Genomic DNA, 24,834 nt, shown 5'->3' with positions numbered 1-24,834 from the left:
TTTGGATCTTTTCAAAAATCACCTCTGTTCTACCTCTTCTGCTTCTAGATCTTTCTACCCGTGAGAACATGTTTAGTCCCATTCTCTCTGGGCTCAGACTGATATCAGACACCTTTATCTGGGGTAACCAGTGACCTGTAGCACTCACACTGTGGGGGGGAGGGGTTTGAGTACTTCTCCAGAGCAGCCATGTAATATCATGTGCTCTTTGTAGCTCTGTGGGACATGGCCACAACCTGAAATAATACTGACTGGGAGAGACAAACTGAGCCAAGTCACAGATTGACAACAGGCAGAAATGGTCTAATCTGATACAGACAGAAAAACAGAATTTAGTTGTCAGTTGGAATTCCCAAACCATGCCCAGATTTGTTCCTCCAACTTGGGTTGATCTTTGCTGCAGCAGTATAATGTTAGAGCTCAGTTATTTGATTGACAATGCTATCCTTCACCCATTGATGTCTTTTGTAAATCTTCTTACAGGTTTGAAACTTCAAAGAATTTCTGAATGGGGATCTTGAAAACAAAAACACGTCAGTTCTGCTGTCTTTGTCAGCTCACCAGCATTTGAAAACAATCAGTCTCTGAATGTAGAGGAGGAGATGCTTGAGAAGACAGAACAACAGCCACAGCAAGGGGAATCCGAACACGTATTCAGTGTCGGGGTGAGATTTGCATGAACCCACTTGGAAATAAAGTCTGTAAATTGTCTTCAAATTATTGAAAGAGTGACCAGAAATTTCCTTTGTAGCACTGATATATCAGTTGTCGATCCTTGGAGATAAAGATGTATCTCATCCCAGCTGGACATGTATTTTGTGTCTGAAAGGAAACATTCTGTTTTAACTCAGTGAAATCCACTGGAACCGGGGTGTTGAGAACACACCAGCATTTGTTCACCAGAGATCAGTTCTTCAACTGCAATGATTTTACAAGGGATTCACTATGACTAACATCTGACTTGGTGAATTGTCAGACAATTGATATCATTCACCTGCTCTCAGTGTGGGCATGAATTATCTCACTCAGCCAACCTGCAGATATACCAGTGAGTTCACACTGGGGAGAGGCCAATGATCTGCTCTTTGGGAGAGGATATACTCAGTCATCCAACCTGAAGATACATCAGCAAGTTCACACTATAGTGAGGCGGTTCACCTGTTCTGCGGGAAGCAATTGGTTCTGTCATCCAAACTGAAGATTTCAGACTGGGGTGTCGGAGTTTGGATTTCAGTTCAGACACGGTCTGTAAGGAGCTTGTACGTCTTTGCTGTGACCACATGGTTTTCCTCCGGGTGCTCTAGTTTCCTCTCACAGTCCAAGGACATATCAGATAATAGGTTAATTGGTCATTGTAAATTGTCCTCTGGTAGAGCTGGGTTAACAGGTGGATTGCTGGATGGAGCAGCTGATTGGGCTGAAGAGGCCTGTTCCATGCTGTATCTCCAAATAAAATCCAGTAAAATCCACACCAGTGAGAGGCCGTTCACCTGCTCCTTGTGAGAAGAGATTCACTCACTCAGCCCACTGGCAGACGTATCAGTGAGTTCACAGGGGAGAGAGACTGTTCTATGGTTTAGTGTATGGACAGAGATTCACTAATTCATCCCACATGATGAGACACCAGAAAGTTCAAAATGGGGAGAGACCATTCACCTGCTCTGAATGCGGGAAGGGATTTACTTGGCCATCAAAACTGCTATCACACCAGCGAGTTCACATTGGGGAGAGGCCGTTCACTTGCTCTGAATGTGGGAAGGGATTTACTGAGTCTTCTAATCTTCTGGCACACCAGCGAGTTCATATTGGGGAGAGACCGTTCACTTGCTCTGAATGTGGGAAGGGATTCACACGGTCATATCACCTACGGACACACCAGCGAATTCACACTGGGGAGAGACCATTCATTTGCTCCGAATGTGGGAAGGGATTTATTCGATCATCTCTCCTTCTAGCACACCAGCGAATTCACACTGGGGAGAGACCGTTCACTTGCTCTGAATGTGGGAAGGGATTCACTCGGTCGTCTATCCTTCTGGCACACCAGCGAATTCACAATGCGGAGAGCCCGTTCATCTGTTCTGTGTGTGGGAAGAGATTCACCCGGTCAATTCATCTGATGAGACACCAGCGAGCTCACACCAGGGAGAGGCTATTGACCTGCTCTGAATGTGGAAAGGGATTTACTCGACCATCTAGCCTTCTGAAACACCAGCGAATTCACACTGGGGAGAAACCATTCACATGCTCTGAATGTGGGAAGGGATTCACTTACTCAACTGATCTGATGAGACACCAGCGAGGTCACACTGGGGAGAGGCCATTCACCTGCTCTGAATGTGGAAAGGGATTTATTGAGTCATCTAAATTACTGATACACAAACGAATTCACACTGGGGAGAGACCATTCACCTGCTCTGAATGTGGAAAGGGATTCACTCAGTTACATCATCTGCAAGAACACCGGCGAATTCACACTGGGGAGAGGCCATTCACCTGCTCTGAGTGTGGGAAGGGGTTTATTGAGTCATCTAACCTACTGGCACACCAGCGAATTCACACTGGGGAGAGACCATTCACTTGCTCTGAATGTGGGAAAGGGTTTACTCGGTCATCTGTACTTTTGGTACACCAGCGAATTCACACTGGGGAGAGCACATTCATGTGTTCTGTGTGTGGGGAAGGTTTTACACGGTCAACTCATCTGATAAGGCACCAGCGAGTTCACACTGGAGAGAGGCCATTGAACTGCTCTGAGTGTGGGAAGGGATTTACTCGATCATCTAACCTTCTGCGACACCAGCGGATTCACACTGGGGAGAGACCATTCACGTGCTCTGAATGTGGGAAGGGATTCACTCAGTCAACTCATCTAATGATACACCAGCAAGGTCACAGTGGGGAAAGACCATTCACCTGCTCTGAATGTGGCAAGGGATTTACCCGGCCATCCCACTTACAGAGACACCAGCGAGTTCACACTGGGGAGAGGCCATTCACCTGCTCTGAGTGTGGGAAGGGGTTCAGTCACTTATCACACCTTAGGAGGCACCTACGAGCTCACACTGGGGAGAGACCATTCACCTGCTCTGAATGTGGGAAGGGATTCGCTCAGTCATCCAGCCTTGTGACGCACTACCGAGTTCACACTCGGGAAAGTGTTTAAATAAGCAGCCTGCTGCATATTTAACCCTCACAGTTTCTGAATCCAGAGACACGTTCAAAAGTGACTTGGTATCAGACTGTAATTATTGCTGCTCTCTTCAGACCAAGTCTGCGCCCTAGTGATTGGGATGGGAAGTGTTTCTTATACTAATGTAATGGGAATGGAGTTGAATTTTCCGGATCTGTGACAAATAAATGAATTGTATTTTAACACTGTCTCAGGTACTTAGTTAATCTACAACACACCCAGTGTAGGGTTAGGACCCAACACAGTCCAGCTGGTCCCTGCCCATGTTTATATTGCACAAATTTCCTTTCAAATCCATCCCAGCTTTTCACCTCTCAGTCTCCCTCTGGTGATGGGTTCCAAATAGCCACCACTCTGTGGGTGAAAAGGTTCACCTTAAATTTCCTGAATGACTTTCCGCAGACTGAAGACGAGGTCACTGCAGTTATGTCTGACATGTTCTTCATCCCTCAAACCTCTGTGCTGAGAAAGAGCGGCATTGGTTGTTAACTTCCCTATTCCCTGCTCTTTTCAACATCATACACAATGAACTCTGCAGATGCTGGAAAACTAGAGTAATACTCACACAATGCTGGAGGAACGCAGCAGTTGAAGGGGAAAAACGGATCGAGTATTAAGGGGGACTTTTCTGGTTTGCTACCAGACTAGTGTTCTGCAGGGGTTTGTGTTGGGACCTTGTGTAATCACGTAACAACTTGGTTGACAGAATTGAAGTCTTTGTGGCCAAGTTTGCAGGTGATAGAAAGATAGTTGCAAGGCAATGTAGGTTTTGCGGAAGCAGGGAATCTGCAGAAGAACTTAGACGTAGTTGGAGAAAGAAGTGGCAGATGGGATATACTTAGCCATGTTAGCATTCATTTCAAGAGATCTAGAATATGACGGCAAGGATATGCTGCTGAGGCTTTGGTCTGACTGCATTTGGAGCAGTCCTGAGTCCCTTACCTAAACAAGATGTGCCAGCAAGATATCTGAATTCATTGCCATAGACAACTGTGCAGTCCCAGTCATTTAAAGTGGACCTTGTTTAGTAAGGGTGACAAAGGTCACAGGGATAAGGCAGGGGAATGGGATTGAGAGTGATAATAAATTATTCATGACAGAATGGTAGAGCAGACTCCTTGGGCCAAATGGCCTAACCCTGCTGCCGTGTCTTACTGTCTTATTTAAAGTAATAAAGTGACAACATTTTGCGCCAAGGCCCTTCATCGGGGCTGGAAAGGAAGTGGGAAGAAGCTGGAATAAAAAGATGGTGGGAGGAGATGGAGTACGGGTGATAGGAGGAGGAGGAGGAGGAAGTCAGGAGCTGGGAGGTGATAAGTGGAAAAGGTAAAGGGCTGCAGAAGAAGAAAACTGATGGGAGAGGACAGTTGACAGTGAGAGAGAGGGAACAAGGAGGGGAACCAGAGGGACGTTGTGAACATTTACTATCAAAGTACATATGTATCAGCTTATACTACCCTGAGATTCGTTTTCTTGTGTGAGTCAGAATCGATGAAAGAGCATCCAACTTGGGCGTTCAACCAGAGTGCAGAAGACAACAAACTGTGCAAATGCAAAAATAAATTTTAAAACATTACTGACTATAAATAATAATACTAAATGGACAGAGGTGATTCACTTTTTGCGGGTGTAGAAAGGAATTCGTTCGGTCATCAGCTACTGAAGCACCAAGTTAAGCTAGTGGAATAGCCTTGCAGCTGTTCTGAGTGTGGGGAGGGCTTCATTCAGTTAAAACACGTTGTGAGACTCCAGCAACCTCTCAATAAGGGGAGGCCACACTTCAGTCCTGACCAAGCAAAGAGACTTGCTCAATGGTCCATCCTGCAGAAACACAAGCAACCTCGCATCAAGGAGCAGTCTGGTGGCTGAACCCAGTTGCAAGTTCCTGACAGACTGCTGATATCAGATTCTGAAGTTATTGCGGCTGCTCATCACACCCAGTACTGAACCCTGGTCACTGAGCGTTGGAGATGTTTGTTAGCCGTAAGTTAGTCTCACATAGTTAGCCCTAACTTAGGAAGGTAAGGATAAAAATCTACAGATGAATCACACATAAATAACAAACTAAAGTGCATTAATATTAAATATTGTAAGATGTGGAATAGGTTAACCAATACAATGTGGCTGGGAATTCAGAAACCTGGTGGCCTGGGGTAAGAAACTTTCTCATCCTGACTGTTTTTGTTTTTCGCATCGTAGTCTCCTGTCTGATGGCAGAAATTCAAAGAGGATGCTGGATGGTGGGTGAGATCCTTCATAACACTAAGAGCCATGCTGAGACCTCACTAAGCCTCCACATTCAGACTTAGGTTCTTCTCAGACTGTTAGCACCAGCAGCAATAGATATGAAATTGAGTCGGGTTTTTATAAATGAACAACGAAGTGAATGAACTTCTACTCAAAAACATAGAAAAGTAAACAAAGGACTAACTTAAACGGAAGTTAACTGTGTTATGCATCTTTAGTTAGCAAACAGTCGAACTTGAAGACAATTCTGAACAGATCTTACTTAAGCACAGTCTTAAAGTGGTAGTTCAAAGAGTCCAAGTGATTTATAAAATAAGTGAGAGGAGAGACTTCCCGAACCAGCGATGAAGAAAAGACGAAACTGTTGATGCAGATCCCAGCCAAGAAATGCCTTGTCCGAAGAGATCATGAAGAATAAGATTTCTCACAGTAGCGGACCTTCCGCCGGAGGTGGTCACCACCCAACACCCGAGACTATGCAGGGGTTAACCGAAAGTGTGTGTCACAATACCCGTATGCACCATACCAAATGTCAATCACAGAACACTGTTGAGAGATATCTCTCTCCCTCCGTGACATTACATCACCCCACTTTCACGAGACAATTACATCGTGCTCACGAGATACTCATGGGACAGGTAACAAGACCAATCCACCAGCCACTCCACTTCCTCTTTAGACTCCATCTCGTCATCATTTTTGGTAAGCCCAGCCACTGTTGTGTCATTGGCAATTTTGACGACACAGTTAAAGGTTAGAAATGTGAACAACAGTGGGCTGAGCACCAGTGCTCAGCATAATGGGACGAGAGACCTTGCTGCCCACACGGACTGACTGTGGCCTTACTGTTAATAAGTCCTGTATCTAATTGCAGAGGGAGGTGTTGAGACCCAGCAAGGACAGTTTCCCCACCAGTTTCTGGAGTATGAGGGTACCGAACGCCGAACTGAGATATACAAACAGCAGTCTGGCATATGAGATCCCGTTTTCCAGGTGGGAGGGCAGAGGCTACTGCATCGTCAGTGGATCTATTTGAGCAATGAATTAGAAAGGAACCAATGTAGCCAGAAGAAAGGCTTTAATGAGCTTCATGACAAACTGCTCAAAGCGTTTCATAATGGTTGATGTTAATGCCACAGGAATGATGGTTTCTACCTTGAAAACCAAGGGGACAATGGACTGTTCTGGAGAGATGTTGAATATATCCATCAACATCTCCGTCAGCTGGGCTGTGTGGTCTTTCAGAACCCGGCCTGGTTTACTATCAGGCCCCGTAGCTTTGCGTGGCTCTTCCTCACCTCAGCTTCAGCCAGGTGGAATGTCGGCTCCCTGGGGGGACTTCTGGTCCAATGCGTGACTGCCCCCATACCAGATGGAGATGTAACTTGTCAGGACATTCTCAATGGTGCTCCTGTAAAGCAGTTAAGATGGGGGGTGGGGAGTGGCAGGGAGCCTTGCTTGCCTCCATCTCCTTAGAAAGTGGAGGCACTGCTGTGCCTTCTTGTTCAGGGAGGTGATATTAAGGGACCAGATGAGGTCGTCCGTGATGAGAGCTCCCAGAAACTTTGTACGTGTAACTCTGTCTACGGAGGAGCCATGCATTCACTGAGGAGGATGGTTTGTCTGCATCTTCCTGAAATCCACAATGATTTCCTTTGTCTTCCCACGTTCAGCCTTGGGTTGTTCTTCTCACACCAGTCCACCAGCCCCTCCACTTCCTCTCTGTACTCCGTCTCGTCATCGTTGTTGATAAGGCCAACCACTGTTGTGTCATCCGGAGACTTGACGACACGGTTTGAGCTGGATCCTGCGACACAGTCAGGTGTCAGCAGTGTGAACAGCAGCGGGCTGAACGCACAGCCTTGGGCAGCGCCAGTGCTCAGCATAATGGAACGAGAGACGTTGCTGCCCACACGGACTGACTGTGGCCTTACTGTTAATAAGTCCAGTATCCAATTGCAGATGGAGGTGTTGAGACCCAGCGAGGACAGTTTCCCCACCAGGTTCAGGGGTATGATGGTGTTGAACGCCGAAATGAAGTCTATAAACAACAGTTTGGCACATCAGACCCCATTTTGCAGGTGGGACAGGACAGAGCGGAGGCAGAGGCAATTGCATTGTCAGTGGATCGACTTGAGCGATAAGCGAACTGGAAAGGGTCCAGTGCAGCCGGGAGTAAGGTTTTAATGTGCTCCTTAACCAGACGCTCAAAGCATTTCACAACTGTTGATGTTAATGCCACAGGACAATAGACATTTAGGCAGGTTACTGTTGCCTTCTTTGGCAGTGAAATGATGGTTTCCACCTTGAATATCGAGGGGACAATGGATTGTTCCAGAGGGATATTGAATATATCCGTCAGGTGGGCTGCGCGGTCTTTCAGAATCCGACCTGGCATATTATCGGGCTCCACAGCTTTGTGTGGGTTGAATCTGGCCAGGTCTTCCTCACCTCGGCTTCAGCCAAACGGGGTGTCTGTTCCCCTGGGGGGGGGCGGCGGTGGGGGTGGAGTGCCTTCCTCGCTTCGTTCTGCGCATCAAACCGGGTGTAGGAGACATCCAGCCTCTCAGGGAGTGAGGCATCCTGGTCTCCGACGCGCAGGGTTGGCTTGTAGTCTGTAACGCTCGGAATTCCCTGCCACAGGCGTCTCGTGTCTCTAGTATCGCAGAAGTGACTGTAAGTTCGCTGAGAACGCTCCCATTTCGCCTTCCCGACGGAGCGGGAAAGCACAGTTCGTGCTTAGCAACCCCCTCCCTAAAGGCAGCATCATGATGCCCCAGACTGGCACAGACCTCCGCAGAAAGCCGCGGCTTCTGCTTTGTCCTCACCAGATGCGTTTCATCCTCAGTACACTGGTCGCAAAATGCACATATTCCTCCATGGGTTCCACAGGTATCAGTCTCCCTGAACATTCTCCAGTTCATACCACCAAAGCACAGATTGCCCCCTCAGGCCAGGTTTTCACCACCTTTACAACTGCTTTGACCCGTTTGCTCGCTGGTTTGTATGCTGGAATTAGCTTTACAGATAAGTCATCTGAAGGTACTCTGAAGGGTTGAGGGATTGTGTTCTAGGCACCTGGTATATTAGTATAAACCAGGTCTGGTGTATTTTCACCTCTGCTAGCGAAATCAACATGCTGGTGGAATTTAGGCAGAATCGTCTTTAGGTTCACATGTTTAAAATCGTCTGTGATAATGAAGATAGCATCGAGCTGCTCAGTACTATGTAGTATTGAAGCCACCCAGCTTGTGCCTAGCTGCGTTTGTGCTCCACACGTTTTTATAGATCATTTTCTGTTGTTCAGCGCTCTCCCTCCCTGTGACATGCTCCACTGATCACCACTCTGTGGGCGAAGTGGGTTCCCTTGAATTTCCCGCATGCCTTTGGCAGACTGAAGAAGAAAGCGATCTCACTGGGGTTTTGTCCCAGATATTCCTCATTCCGTGGGGCTCTGGGCGAAGAGGATGCCATGGCTTGTTGAACTCCCATGTCCCTGCATTGTTCAATGTTTCACTCTGCTCCTTGAAATGTTACTGATCATTTTCACTGTGTGTAATGGGTTGCTACGTGACACCATTATCCTCGAAAGTCTGAAATCAGAGTGGGGAACCATTAGATAGATGTTCAATGGAGCAGGGTCAGAAACCAGCACAGTGCAGGGCTCAGGACAACACACAATGGTGGGAGTAGGAGCACAGGGTGAGGCGGAGGGAATTAGCTGAGGAGGATGTGGCAGCGAATGGAAGATTGACAACATTTGGAAGCTGACTGGCAGGAAAATGTCATTTTATGTGTGGAGTTTGACTTGACATATGCAATGCCTGTTGACATTGAGTATATAGCTTGTGGGAGCTTGCTGTGTTAAATGGCTGTTGTGTTCTCCTTGGGAAAACGTTGACTGGATTGGAGCCAACTCCAGAATGGTGAAGATTGTCAGTGGTGCAATCGATCTCTACCCCAAAGTGCACTGGAGGAAAATATTGTGGAGTGTCAACCAGAATGTAGCAAACTACAGCAGCTAATTGAAAACTAGTGAATCCAGGGAATAGTTCCACCCCATTCCTTATTTTGTCCATCTTGCCACATGGCTGTTTACCAAATCAGAGATGCATTGCACCAGCCACCATGGTTGGTTGAGCTGTCGGATCATTATTGTTCGAACGCATCCAGCCTGCCAGACCTTTGGTATCGTCAACCTCCCGCTTCTGTATTTCAGGCCAGTGGCCCGATCCTGGCCTGGCTGAACCATGGGGCAACTCTCCTCCAGGGCTGTGCCGCCAGCGATTAAAATATTGGAGTTCACTCCCCACCGCTACTTGTGGGGAGACTGTGCATTCTGCCGTGGCTACCCGCGTTTGCTACCAGTGTTTCCTCCCTCGTTCCAGGGGCCCACAGTTAGGGTTGGGCTTGGTATGGTGTGGACAAGGCATATTGAAACTTGTGGCTGCTCCCCAATGCAGCCCTTGCTGATTTGATTTGGCTCGGACAGCACGTTTCGCTGTATGGTCAAGCTGTACTTGAAGTATTGTGAGCAGTTTGGAAAGGATGTGTTGGCATTGGAGAGGGTCAAGAGGTGGTTCATGAGTATGATCCACAGAATGAAAGGGCTGATGTATGAGAAGTGTTTGGTAACCTGTAGTCATCAGTATTTGGAAGAATGAGAGGGGATCTCATTGAAATCTTTTGAATATTGAAAAGCCTAGAGTCGACGTGCAGAGGATGTTTCCAGTAGCAGGGTGTTTAGGAGCACTCCTCACAGCATCAGAATAGAAGGATGTCCCTTTTGAACAGAGGTCAGCAGAGATTTATTGAGCCAGACAGAGGTAAATCTGTGGAATTCATTGCGTGACGGGGTCCTGAATTACCCCTATGAACTGTGCTTTTGAAAAGAGAGAGTTGTTCAACACCAGACACCTTGTTATTAAGAGAGAGAGAGAGGCGAAGACTGCTTGGAGATGGTGTTATGGTTTCTCTGCAGCGTGTTTACACTTCTGCAAGGACACTGGCAGCTTCTGTGTTCTTACAGTGAGAGAAGGGAGGAGTTACTTGATGGACAGCTGGTGTTCAGCATGGTGAGATAAATAGAAGGTCAACTGTTAGACCTACAGACACATGGTTTTGGACACTGAATGAGCTTTGTTGTGCCCACAGAAATGGTGGGTTTTGGAGAATTGGTCAGGTGGATCAATCAGTGGCTCTTGCAGTGTGAAAAGGGAGTGACCAGTGGAGAGTTATTTGTGTGTCCGACCCTCACCTGGGTTGATAATTCCACCACAGAAGGATGGTCCCCTTTGTTGTGGTCACAGTTGGTGACTTCTAAAGGATTTTGGAGGACAGCGGGAAGATCAATGACATCAGCTCACCTGAAGACTCAAATATCTCCCTCTCTCTCTCTGCATCACTACTCAACTCAATACCATGAACTGAACTGAACTTTACTCATCATCGTAAGACTATCTATTTACCCCTAGACTTGAAGGAGCTTGGTTTTCATATATTTGCACACTTATACATATCTAATCATTGCTAACTTGTTTTATATATCTGATTTTATATTACTGTATTGCGTAGTTACTAATAAATACCTTTAGTTAATAGCAATACCGGACTCCAAAGTGTTTTCCACTTTGGCTGGATCTTTAACCCGTCACGGGGTACATGACAATTGACACAGATGGCTGTGAAGATGTAGCCTTTGGGTGTATTTAAAGTGGAGGTTAGTGGGTTCTTCTTTAATCAGAGTGTCAAAGGTTATGGGGAGCAGAAAAGAGAATGGGGTTCAGAGGGATAATAAATCAGCCATGATAGAATGGGGGATTAGAGACGATGATGTGAATGGAGTAATTCTCATCTTAGACAAGAAAATCTGCAGATGCTAGAAATCCAGGTAACACAGACAAAATGCTAGAGGAACTCAGCAGGCCAGGCAGCATCTGTGGAAAAGAGTTTCAGGCTGAGACCCTTCATGAGTACTGGAAAAGAAGATGAGAAATTGGAGTAAGAAACTAGGGGAAGGGAGATAGATGGTAGGTGATTGGGGAAACTGGGAGCGGGGAAGGGGTGAAGTAATGGGCTGGGAAGCTGATAGGTGAAAGATAGTAACACACATCAAAGTTGCTGGTGGACGCAGCAGGCCAGGCAGCATCTCTAGGAAGAGGTACAGTCGACGTTTCAGGCCGAGACCCTTCGTCAGGACTCACTGAAGGAAGAGTGAGTAAGGGATTTGGAAGTGGGAGTGGGAGGGGGAGATCCAAAATGATAGGAGAAGACAGGAGTGGGAGGGATGGAGCCAAGAGCTGGACAGGTGATTTGCAAAAGGGATATGAGAGGATCATGGGACAGGAGGCCCAGGGAGAAAGACAAGGGGTGGGGGGAACCCAGAGGATGGGCAAGGGGTATAGTCAGAGGGACAGAGGGAGAAAAAGGACAGTGAGAGAAAGAATGTGTGTATAAAAATAAATAACGGATGGGGTACAAGGGGGAGGTGGGGCATTAGCGGAAGTTAGAGAAGTCGATGTTCATGCCATCAGGTTGGAGGCTACCCAGATGGAATATAAGGTGTTGTTCCTCCAACCTGAGTGTGGCTTCATCTTTACAGTAGAGGAGGCCATGGATAGACATATTGGAATGGGAATGGGATGTGGAATTAAAATGTGTGGCCACTGGGAGATCCTGCTTTCTCTGGCGGACAGTGCGTAGGTGTTCAGCAAAGCGGTCTCCCGGTCTGTGTCGGGTCTCGCCAATATATAGAAGGCTGTATCGGGAGCACCGGACACAGTATATCACCCCAGCCGACTCACAGGTGAAGTGTTGCCTCACCTGGAAGGACTGTTTGGGGCCCTGAATGGTGGTAAGGGAGGAAGTGTAAGGGCATGTGTAGCACTTGTTCCGCTTACAAGGATAAGTGCCAGGAGGGAGATCAGTGGGGAGGGATGGGGGGGGAACGAATGGACAAGGGAGTTGTGTAAGGAGCGATCCCTGTGGAAAGCAGAGAGAGGAGAGGAGGGAAAGATGTGCTTGGTGGTGGGATCCCGTTGGAGGTGGCGGAAGTTACGGAGAATAATATGTTGGACCTGGAGGCTGGTGGGGTGGTAGGTGAGGACCAGGAAAACCCTATTCCTAGTGGGGTGGCGGGAGGATGGAGTGAGAGCAGCTGTGCGTGAAATGGAGGAGATGCGTTTGAGAGCAGAGTTCTCACCTCCAACGGGATCCCACCACTAAACACACCTTTCCCTCCCTCACTCTGCTTTCCGCAGGGATCGCTACCTACGCGACTCCCTTGTCCATTCGTGTGTCCCCCATCCCTCCCCACTGATCTCCCTCCTGGCACTTATCCGTGTAAGCGGAACAAGTGCTACACATGCCCTTACACTTCCTCCCTTACCACCATTCAGGGCCCCAAACAGTCCTTCCAGGTGAGGCAACACTTCACCTGTGAGTCGGCTGGGGTGATATACTGCGTCCTGTGCTCCCGATGTGGCCTTCTATATATTGGCAAGACCTGACGCAGACCGGGAGACCGCTTTGCTGAACACCTACGCTCTGTCCGCCAGAGAAAGCAGGATCTCCCAGTGGCCACACATTTTAATTCCACATCCCATTCGCATTCTGACATGTCTATCCACGGCCTCCTCTACTGTAAAGATGAAGCCACACTCAGGTTGGAGGAACAACACCTTATATTCCATCTGGGTAGCTTCCAACCTGATGGCATGAACATTGACTTCTCTAACTTCCGCTAATGCCCCACCTCCCCCTCGTACCCCATCTGTTATTTGTTTTTATACACACATTCTTTCTCTCACTCTCCTTTTTCTCCCCCTGTCCCTCTGACTATACCCCTTGCCCATCCTCTGGGTTCCCCCCATCCTGTCTTTCTCCCCGGACCTCCTGTCCCATGATCCTCTCATATCCCTTTTGCCAATCACCTGTCCAGCTCTTGACTCCATCCCTCCCCCTCCTGTCTTCTCCTATCATTTTGGATCTCCCCCTCCCCTTCCCACTTTCAAATCTCTTACTAACTCTTCCTTCAGTTAGTCCTGACGAAGGGTCACGGCCTGAAACGTCGACTATACCTCTTCCTAGAGATGCTGCCTGGCCTGCTGCGTTCACCAGCAACTTTGATGTGTGTTGCTTGAATTTCCAGCATCTGCAGAATTCCTGTTGTTTGGGGTGAAAGTTAGTGTTAGAGAAGAGGAAATCTGATCGGAGAGGGTAGAACACCATGGTGGAAAGTGAATTGGGAGGAGTACCAAAGGGAGGTGATGGGCAGGTAAGGCGATGAGGTGAAAGAGGGAAACGGAAATGGGAAGTATGAAGTGGGGTGGCAATTACCAGAAGTTTGAGAAATCATGTTTATGCTATTAGGTTGGAGGCTACCCAAACGGAATATAAACTGTTACCCTTCCCTCCAACATGTGTGCAGCTTCATCGGGGCATTAGGCAAGGCCATAGACTGAATTGTCGGAATGGGAATAGGAAGTGGAATTGAAGTGGGTGGCCACTGGGAGATCCCACTTTTTTTCGCGGATGCAGCGTAGATGCTCGGAAAAGTCTCCCTACCTACGTCAGGTCTCACCGATATACAGGAGGCCACACCAGGAGCACCGGATACAGTAAGTGGCCCCAACAGATTCACAGGTGAAGTGTTGCCTCACCTGGAAGGACTGTTTGAAGTCCTGGATGCTAGTGAGGGAGGAAGTGTAGGGGCAGGTATGGCACTTGTTCCGCTTGCAAGGGTACGTACCAGGAGGGAGATCAGTGGGGAGAGATGAACGGGCCAGGGAAGTGCATAGGAAAGATCCCTGTGGAAAGCAAGAAGTGGAGGGAAGGTAAGATATGCTTGGTGGTGGGATCCCGTTAGAGATAACAGAGGTTACAGAGAAATTCCTATTTCCCTCTCTCACCTCATCTCCTTCACTTCCCTCTGGTTCTCCTCCTCTTTCCCTTTCTTCCATGGTCTTCTACCCTTTCTTATCAGACGCCCCTTTCTCCAGCCCTTCATTTCTTCCACCTACCAGCTTCCCAGCTCTTTACCTCACCCCTCCCCTTCTCCCGGTTTCACCTATCACCTACTACCTGAACTTCTTCCTCCCCAACCCCCACCTTCTTACGCTGTCATCTTTCTTTTTCCAGTCCTGATGAAGGGTCCCGGCCTGAAACGTCGAATATTTACACTTCTCCATGTATGCTGTCTTGTCTGCTAAGTCCCTCCAGCATTTTTTTGTGTGTAATTCTCACCTTCGTCTTACGGTCTTCTAAAAAGGATGCAGAGATTTAGCAGGATGCTGCCTGGATTAGTGAGCGTGTCTCATGAATACAGGTTGAGCGAGCCAGGGCTTTTCTCTTTAGATCAAAGGAGCATGAAAGCTGACTTAGAGACACTGATAGAGTGGACAGACAGTGACTTTTTACCAGGCTGAACATGGTTCATCGAAGGGGCACGAATGGAAGGTAATTGGAGGAAAGCTCAGAGGCGAGGTGAGAGGTAGGTTTCCTTTTGGTACAGAGGGAGGAGGGTGTGTGGAACACCCTCCCAGGCCTGGTAGAAGCAGATGTGTTGGGAATATTTAAGAAAATATTAGATACATATATGGAAGATAGTAAAATGGAAGGATATGTAGTGGGGGAAGTGTTAGATTGGTCTTAGTGTTGTTTAAAAGGATGGGCATGACATCGGGGGCCTGTAACAAAAATTATTTTAAAATTAATTCCATGTTCTTTCCTGATTCAGCAGTAGGCGTTCATGTAAATATTCACAAACAGAGACACTATGCATGTGTTAAACCACAATGAGTCACTATTAGATTTATAGAAAAGATGCAATACAATAAGGAAAACAAATGGTTAATGACGTAGCAGTGCAAAAAACAAACTACAACTTATCATCCACGAAACAAGCTGATCTGCCAAAGTGCTGGCAATATGTATCTCTCACTCTCTGTACCCCCTCTCTCCCTCCCTCTCCTTCACCCTTTCTCCCTCTCTGTCTCCCTTTTCCCTCCCTCCCTCCTGCCCCTTTTTATGCCCTGTGAAACCCCTGACACTGGCACTTCCCCACACATATGGTACCTGTGCCTGCACAATGATCTCACTTTCCCCGGCCAAACATGCTTTTCACCATTTTCCACTGCTGTGACGGTAGACTTGGACTCCCTTCACTTTCTCAAAACATTGCAGTGGACTGGTGTGCTTGCACTTTCTCATAACAATCCCACTCCAGGCTAACAGCTTTTTGTCTCACAGATTTCCATTTTATTTTAACATATACCAAACAGGAATCACATTTCACTCTTTCCCTGGAGGGCCAAATGTCTCGCAGCGAGGGGAACGGGGGCTTGTACACACTTTCAATGGCAACATGGCTCTTCAACTCCAGACAGCCTCTGTCCTTCTCTCCCCCTGCCCCGGGATCCGCATGCCAGCCCCCAGGGAGTATTCTGTGCACGAGCGCAACAGCGAAGGTTCTGGAGCCAAATCACTGTAACCATGATGGATGGATTGGTTTCTGAATCGTGAGCATTGGTGGGTGAAGAAGGCACTGTGCATGGCATGAACAGTGCTTTCACGCCAATCCACAGGTTGTTCCCCATACAGATTACAGAAGGGAAAGGTTTGCTGGCTTGTGGCTCAGTACAGTGGATAAATCCCCAGGACCTGAGAAAGAGAAATGCACGTTCAGTGCACTGTACAGCTGCCTCAAAGCACCAAATCTCAGGACATACAAGCAAGTGATAGTCAACCCGATTCTGAAGTGGAGTGTCTATTTTCCACTTATTGAAACGCCGGGTGAAAATTGAGTGATGGTGTGTCCTCGAATGATCTGATACCCACATTTTGGGAGTTAAGTACCTAACTGAGACTGAAGTCTGGAATCTACCTCACTGTGAATTCAAATGTCACTTATTGATGCACAGAAAGAAACAAAATCATTGTGTCACCTTTGCTCCTTTAGGAAATCACCTCTATTCAACGTCCTCTGGTTCTGACCTTCTGCCACCAAGACCATATTCCCTTCGGGTACATAATAGCGTACTGGGTAACAAGTCACCTGAAGCATTCACACCACAAAAGTCCCACACAGTGTCATCTCCAACGAGGAAGACTGAGCACATTGAATGGTTCACAGAGAATGGTGACACTGGGTTTACCATCTCCAAATGCCCGGGCAGTCCATATAATCAGAAAGTCTGAAGAGGCAGCTCTGTCAATAGCATGTGCTCTTAGTAGGTGTGTGGGACTTTGTGAAGCTATACCAGATTTTCTCAACCTTTTGCCTTGGAGGAACCCTTGAAAGAACCTTCAGGTCTCAGGGAATCCCTGTGTAAAAGTTATTATATCTGCAGATCACAATATGTTAGTGTTATTATTAAGTTGTAGATACAATAATCCAAAAATAATTGTCAATGTTCTTTTGAGCAGAGAATTAATTTTAAGCCAGCCTTTCTTGGGGAAAAAAACAGGTAGTTAAACTTAGCTTTTCTATCTTGAAATTAATCTCTTTCTTTCCCTTTCATAAATTTTAAAAACTCATAAGGCAAGCATATTAAGCGCACATGGATTTCACCTTCAACTAAAATGAGAGGATTTCTATCCTTGCTCTTGATGCTTGTTAAACAAGAAAAAGCTTGCTCACACATGTAAGAAGTTGAAAACTGCAGCAAATTGTTCATTGTTTTCATGTGAATGGCTGGATACTCTCCTTTCACAGAAATCCAGAACTTGTCCAGGGTGTCAGTAGTTTCAGTTGAACTCTGTCTTTTTGTGCGTTTTCCCCCTGGACGTCAGTCTGTGGTTTTGTATTGCCATGTGCTCTTGTTTGTTTTCATGCCCCATGTGCTCCTGTCCCCACTCCTGCTCTACTCCGGCCCCTGTATTACTGAGTACTCCACCTCTCACTGTCATAGTCTGGATTGGGGTCCCTTTAAACTTACCTTGTTTATGTTACGATCCGGACTGTTGATTCCCTGTTTTCCCGTGTCCCTCAACTTTGGTGATTAGAGGCAATTAACGCTCGGCTGAACCAGTAGTTTATAGTCTCCGGCTTTCAGCGCGGGAGTGTCTGCAAAGTCATCTAAGGTACGGTGTGCCAACATCATCTGGCCGGAGCAAGCCTAGTCTCTGCCGAGGCGAGTGCCAGTAATTGTCTTTTCCTCACCAGAGCAACCCAGTCCAGTTACCTCGCTAAAGCGAGCCTGCAAAGTTTCCTCACCGAGGTGGGTCCGTCAGTTAACCCGTCGGAGGGAATCAAGAACCACTGTCTACTGTTCCCGGGCCGAGTCGAGAGCTCGCCACTACCCGGAGGCTCCAAGTCAAGTCCTGGCCCTGGTGGCATTCTAGCACCAAGTCAAGTCCTGGTCCTGGAGGCATTCAAGCACCAAGTCAAGTCCTTTCCCTGGCGGCTTCCCAGTTCTGGCCCTGGCGGTCTGTGATTCCTGTCCTACCCCCTTGTCTGAATCCCTTCTCTGCCCCTCTTGCCTCTAGCCCTCGTCTGCAGCCCCCGCCTGCACTTCGGTCTAGTTCCATCACCGGAGCTAGATAGGTACTGTCTCGTGTTCATTCGTGTTGGTCTTGTCTTGTCTTGTCCTCGCCTCCGTGGGGTAAGTCTGGCTATCTTGCCATTGCCCCGCGGGGGGTCATGAGTCTTGGTCCTATGTCCTGTACCCAAGGAGGGGTCCAGACTCTGTTCTGTGTATGTGTCCATGGTTCCACGTACCTGTTCTCCCGAGATCGAGGCACTGTTTTCCATGTTCCTCCTCTCCCTAGCCCATGTCATGTCCATGCCTGGTTCTGGGGTCTGAGCCCGAGGCAAGACCCAGGTACTGGGTCCTTGCCCAGTCTCAGGCTCGGAGTCCATACCCTAGCCTCTTCATGTCTCCTCTAGTTCTGGGAGTCGATTCCGAGTCCTAGCCCAGACCCCTAGTCCCAGCCTAGTAGTAGTCCTGAGTCCTTGTCCAGTTCGCTACTCCTGCTCCTGCCTTGCTCTCCTGGTATCGAACAATAAACTAAATCCAAGTAACCTCACAAGATGTGTCTTGCATTTGGGTCCACCCTTGCTCCCTATGCCCCCGCCATTGTGACACTCACCGGTTTCTCATTATTACCAGTTTTGCTACCACTTCTGTCTCATTGTGCTCCACCTATCATCTGCCTGTCTGTTTATTGCTCAGTGTATTTCAGTCCTGTGTTTTCACCTGTTTGTGGCCAGACTGTGCTAATGAATTTTCCTGAGCCTTTCCAGTATTCGTATCTGAACTCTGTCCGTCTGATTATCGGCTCTGCCTGTTTTCCAATTCTGGATTTTGGATTTCTCTGGATGTTTTGATCTCTGCCTGAACTTTGACGTCAACTTTGTTTGCTCCTCGGGATTTGCTACTCAAGAAGTATCTCTGTGTGCACAGTACTGGGTCTGTGATTGGATCCCTGCTCCAGCGAGCTGACAGTACAATCTGGCCAGAATGGATCCAGGGGACCATGATCGTCTGAGAGCTGCTCTGGAACAACAGAGTTCTGGACCCTAGCCACCTCCAGTGGCTGGAACTCGCAGGCACAATACAACACCTTCCTGAACGGCCTCTCTGAAGATACCAAAGATGAGCTGCTCACCCAGGACCTTCCTGCCACCTTTGAAGCCCTGATGGATTTGGCCATCCGTATTGATGTTCGCCTTCAGCAGTGCTGCAGAGGGAGGGGTTCCAGAGGGTCCGTGGGGGCACTAGGTGAGTTCCAAGCTCCTCATCAGTCTACATTGCCCTGCTGTTTGTCCCCGTCTACAATTCCTGTTCCAGAGTCTGAAGCTATGAAGGTTGACTGTACCCGCCTGACGCTGACTGAAAGACAAAGGAGAATCAGCACCTGTTCCTGTCTGTACTGTGGCCAAGCAGACCACTTCATCGCCACCTGCCCAGTAAAAGCCAACGCTCACCATTAGGATGAGGAGTACTGGTGAGCGTGACCCCTGTCCGGCCCTCCTCGACGCCACTCACTCTCATACCTGCTTCTCTGGAGTGGGGCTTCCAATGCCGAGCAGTCTCTGTCTTGGTCAATTCTGGTGCGGAGGGGTATTTTATCGATCCTGGCTTGGCTGCCCAGTGGGTGTTACCCATGTCTGCTCTCCAGTCACCATTAACAGCCAATGCCTTGAACGGTCAGAGACTGGCTATCATCACCCATGGCACGGCCCTGGTGACTCTCAGTTTATCCAGCAACCATCATGAACAGTTAACCCTTTATGTTATTGACTCTCCTCAAGCTCCCATTGTCCTGGTTATTTAAACACAACCCCCACGTTGACTGGCTCAATCGCAAGATTCTAGGCTGGAGCCCATTCTGTCATTCCCACTGCCTCCGCCATGCTCAGATCCCCTTGTCTCCAAGCCCAGATCCCCCCGAGGAATTTCCGGACCTTAGTGCCATCCCTCCTGAATACATGGACCTCAAGGCTGTGTTCAGCAAGTCCCGGGCCACTTCCCTACCATCTCATCGTCCATATGATTGTGCCATTGACCTCTTGCCTGGTACATCTCCCCCAAGGGGCCGCCTGTATTCCCTGTCCGTACCCAAAACAGAAGCCATGAGGAAGTACATCCAAGAGTCTCTGGCTGCGGGCATCATCCCGCCGTCTTTCTCCCCTGCTGGTGCTGGTTTTTACTTTGTTGAAAAGGACGGCTCCTTGCGTCCATGCATTGATTACTGGGGACTGAATGAAGTCACTGCTAAGAACCGTTACCCTCTTCTGCTCATGACCTCAACATCTGAACTACTGCAAGGAGCCTCAGTTTTCACCAAGCTTGATCTCTGTAACACCTATCATCTTGTCCGCATCTGCGAAGGGAACGAGTGGAAGGCAGCCTTCAAAACCACCTCAGGCCATTACAAGTATCTAGTCATGCCATTCGCTCTCACCAATGCCCTCGTTGTCTTCCAAGCCCTGGTAAATGACGTTCTCAGGGACATGCTGAACCAATTTGTTTTTGTGTATCTCGACAACAGTTTGATTTTTTTGTTTTTTCGAAGTCCCTTGCTGAACACACAGGTCATGTCCGTAGAGTTCTCCAGCGCCTTCTGGAGAACTAGCTCTTTGTAAAGGCTGACAAATGTGAGTTTCATTGCAATACAGTCTCCTTCCTGGGATATGTAATTTCAGATGGGTCCATTCAGATGGACCAACAGAAGGTCAAGGTGGTGGTCAATTGGCCCCAACTTTTGACTCGTCGGGAGTTGCAACACTTCTTGGGCTTTGTCAACTTCTATCGCTGCTTCATCAGAAACTACAGTACACCGGCTGCACCACTCACTGCTCTTACCTCATCGGCTGTCAGATTCTCCTGGTCCCCTGCTGCTGAAAAAGCGTTCTCTGACCTGAAGGAACGTTTCACCTCTGCCCCCATCCTGATTCAACCTGACTGGCAGTTCATTGTGGAGGTGGATGCATCTGGCATTGGCGTAGGAGCTGTTCTCTCTCAGCGCTCGGCCAAGGACGAGAAGGTAAACCCCTGCGCCGCCTTCTCTCACCGCCTCACCCCCACGGAGTGGAATTAGGATGTCGGAAACCGGGAGCTGCTGGCAAGAATCTGGAGTATATCCGTACGGCCAAGCGTCTCAACTCCCGTCAAGCCCGTTGGTCCCTGTTTTTCTCAAGATTCAATTTTACTCTGTCCTTCTGCCCATTTCCAAGAATAGAAAACCTGATGCCTTCTCCCAAAGATTTCCTTCCTCTGAGACCCCTGAGGTACCTGATGTCACCCTCCCTGCTCACTGCCTCGTGGGTGCAGCGCAATGGGACATTGAAGCCAGGGTGCAAGCTGCTCAAGAGAGCGAGGCAGCCCCTAGTCAATGCCCCACTAACCGTGTTTATGCTCCCAGCTCACAGGTATTGCAGTGGGGTCATTCTTCCCGGTTATCCTGTCACCCTGGAACCAAGCATACTCAGGCCTTCATCAGTCGGCGGTTCTGATGGCCCTCCATGGGAGATGACATCTGCAACTTTGTCTCAGCCTGCTCGGACTGTGCTCAAGGCAAGAACTCTAACCTGTCACCCGCTGGTCCGTTACAATCCCTGTCTATCCCCAAGAGACCCTGGTCCCACATTGCCCTGGATTTTGTCACCGGTCTTCCAAAATCAGATGGTAATACCACCATTCTCACAGTAGTTGATCGTTTCTCCAAGTCTGTACACTTTACCCAAACGCCCCTCTGCCAAAGAAACAGCCAAATTACTAGTACTGCATGTTTTTAAATTACATGGTTTACGTTTAGATGTTGTGTCAGACAGGGGCTCTCAATTCACGTCCAACTTCTGGAGGGCATTCTGTAATCTTCTGGGTGCCCCTGAGTCTGTCTTCAGGATTCCACCCACAGACCAATGGCCAGTCCGAGCGGGCCAACCAACAGCTAGAGACAGTACTACGGTGTCTGGTCTCCCAGAACCCCTCCACATGGAGTCAGCAGCTACCCTGGGCCGAGTATGCCATAAACTCTCATCCGTCCTCATCCACCGGTCTGTCCCCCTTCGAGTGCTGCCTTGGCTACCAACCTCCACTGTTTCCTGCCCAAGAGGAGAAGGTTGGCTGCCGAGGCATTCACCCAGCGTTGTCAGCGGACGTGGAGGCGTACTCACTCTGCCCTTCTCCATGCCTCTACTAGGATGAAGTGTCAAGCTGACCGCCATTGCTCCAAGGCCCCATGTTACCACCAGGGACAGCGTGTGTGGCTTTCAACCTGAGACCGGCCCCTCAAGGTGGACTCCCGCAAGCTCGCCCCAGCTTCATCGGCCCTTTTCCTATTGCTAAAGTCATCAGCCCTGCTGCTGTCTATCTGAAGCTCCCCTCCACTCTCTGTCGCATTCATCCCACCTTCCATGTCTCCCTCATCAAGCCTCTCATGAGCCACCCCCTGTGTCCTGTCCCCAAACCCCCCTCCCCCACAGCTCATCGATGGGTCAGAGGCCCTCACGGTGCATCTACTGCTGGACGTTCGTCGCTGAGGAGAGGTGCTGGGTCCCTGCCTGTAACATCCTGGACCCCCCTCTCATCTGTCTGTCTGAATATCGACTCTGCCTGTTTCCCAATTCTGGTTTTTAGATCTCTCTGGATGTTTTGATCTCTGCCTGAACTTCGACGCTGACTTTGTTTGCACCTCGGGATTAGTTACTCAATTAATATCACTGTGTGCTCAGTACTGGGTCTGCGATTGGATCCCTGCTCCAGCGCCCTGACACAGGGCCAGGTCAGTAAATCCCAAATTGAGTGCATGATCAGACTGCAGCTCACAAAGTTCTTCCTCTTCGCTCAAAGTCAAGTTCTCAGGCTGAGCAGAAGATTCAGAGAAAGGATCCCTCACTCACTCATACACTCGTGTTGAAATGGAGGAAAACTACCACTCAATTTTGTTCTTCAGTTCTTCCAGGTGGTTTTCAATAAGACTCGAGACTTTCTGATATCCTTCCTCACTCTCAAGCCCAAGCAGCGGTGGAAACATTTCAAAGTTTTCTTTTGTAACATGATTTTTCCAGAGATTCAGTTTCCTTTTAAATTCAAGAATCTTGTCACTTGAAGTCAAAACATTTTCTCCAGGGCCTTGCAGAGACTTGTTCAACTGGTTCATATGATGAAAAATGTCTGCTAAAGCAGGCTAGTTTCTGCAGCCAATTTTCATCTTCGAATCATTCAGCAAAATCTGGCCTACTTTTTGCTTGAAAGTACTCCTGCAATTTACCTTTCACCTTAAATATCCTGAGAACTCTTTCCCCTGCTAAATCACCGGATTTCTGTATGAAGTAGGAGATTGGTGTGCTCTTTGTCCAGATCTTCACACAGGTTTTTAAAACTTTCTTGAGTGAACTGGTCTTTGTTTAATAAAATTACCCACTTTGTAGCATCATCCGGATCTTCTTCCATTTCATCTCCAAGGGTTTTTCACATCTGCACTTCTCTGTGAAGAAGGCAGTGTGTTGTGACGGTGTCAGGATTTTCTTTTTTTACAAGATAAACAAACCTCTCATGAACCAACCATTGATGGGGCATCATCAGTACAGATGCCAATAAAGTTCCTCCAAGACAGAGCTTTTGTTTCCAGATATGAAGACAAAACATTAAAAACATCTTGACCTTTGCTTGTTTCGGGCAACTCTTTGCAACAGAAAATGCTTTCTTGCATTTCACCATCATTTACAAATCTTACAAATGCAGAAGACATGTACTGGTGAAATCTGTTGACTCATCAACCTGGATAGAAACGCTGTTGTTTTTCAGTTTATCACTCAAAGTCTCTTCAGCATCATGTGACACGTCATCAATACGTCAATTGTCGTACTGTTTGAGAGTGAAACATTTTCAATTTCTCATATTACAACTTGTCCTAGCATTTTACCCACTATAGTTTTACATGCTGGCATTATTAGGTTCTCACCAGCTGTGTGAATGTTCTTTTTCTGGGTAATAAATTATGCCGAATCACAGCATGTAAAAATTCCTTTAGATTGAAAATTTCCCCTCCAATTTTCTGCTATACTGATAGTTTGTTTGTTCCCCCAGGTCAGTCAGCTGCATGTAAAAGGAGGTTGGGGGAGGTAATTCGGGAGGAAGAGGCTGACATCACAGCCCAAGTTGGGCGAGTCCATTCAATGCTCGGAAAACGCACTTCATGCTCCTCATCAGCCTATTGTCCTCTCCTCCGTACAATGCTGTGCTCAGCAACTATCAACAGCCTTCCCCATCTCGCGTCAAAAATTGAGAAGGTACTCAAACACAGGTCACTGCCCACCACTGCGAGCGCTAGCACCGCGCTTTGCGCTATGTTAAAAAGAGAAAAGAAGTTTTTTTTACTCTTGCGGAACCCTTGGCGACCTCTCACGGAACCCTGGTTGAGAAACCCCTGGAGTAGAGGCACCCATGGGTGATGTTGCCAAGGCTTTCCTCTCAGTCCACAGGTTGTGTTTCGAAGCACTGACAGAGGGAATTTTTATAGGACACAGCTAAGCTTCAACCACCTGAATCCAAGGATATGGAAAGGAACGAAACTGGTTTTGAGTCAATCTTTGATGAAGAACTTCCTGGGCAGCTTCCTGGTAGACAACCTGCTCACTTGGTAGATTAGTTGTCTGTAGAATAAAAAAAACAAAATCCTCGCATTCGCTCTGGTTTTTCAGAAAATCAGCTCTTCCAGTTCTGGATTTTTCCACCAGTGAGAACATGTTTTGTCCCCTTCTCTCCATGAACATAACGGTACCAGACACCTTTGTCTGGGGTAACAAGTGACCTTGTGGGAGGGGTGTTAGAGTAATTCAACAGTCTCCGGGAGCAGCTGTGTAATGTTGTCGGGTAATGTGTTCACAACCACTGACATTGAGTTGGGGTTCACGTTGAGGCTGGTCTGATGTGATGACGTAAAGT

The 24,834-nt window shown here is 48.0% G+C and overlaps 1 protein-coding gene across 1 annotated transcript in view; it reads left to right on the top strand.

The window, feature by feature from the left end:
* The window catches only part of LOC140203686 (uncharacterized), a 161,717-nt gene that overhangs the window by 3,181 nt on the left and 133,702 nt on the right, over positions 1–24,834 (top strand). The window contains exon 2 of the mRNA XM_072269732.1: positions 484–3,132. Coding sequence (XP_072125833.1) covers positions 1,613–3,132 — 1,520 coding nt within the window. The 5' untranslated portion in view covers positions 484–1,612. The remainder of the gene's footprint in view (positions 1–483; positions 3,133–24,834) is intronic.

Source organism: Mobula birostris, chromosome 10, assembly GCF_030028105.1.
Source record: "Mobula birostris isolate sMobBir1 chromosome 10, sMobBir1.hap1, whole genome shotgun sequence".
Taxonomy (NCBI): Eukaryota; Metazoa; Chordata; class Chondrichthyes; order Myliobatiformes; family Myliobatidae; genus Mobula; species Mobula birostris.
Note: the sequence above shows the minus strand (reverse complement) of the source record. Positions and strands in the feature narration are given on the sequence as shown.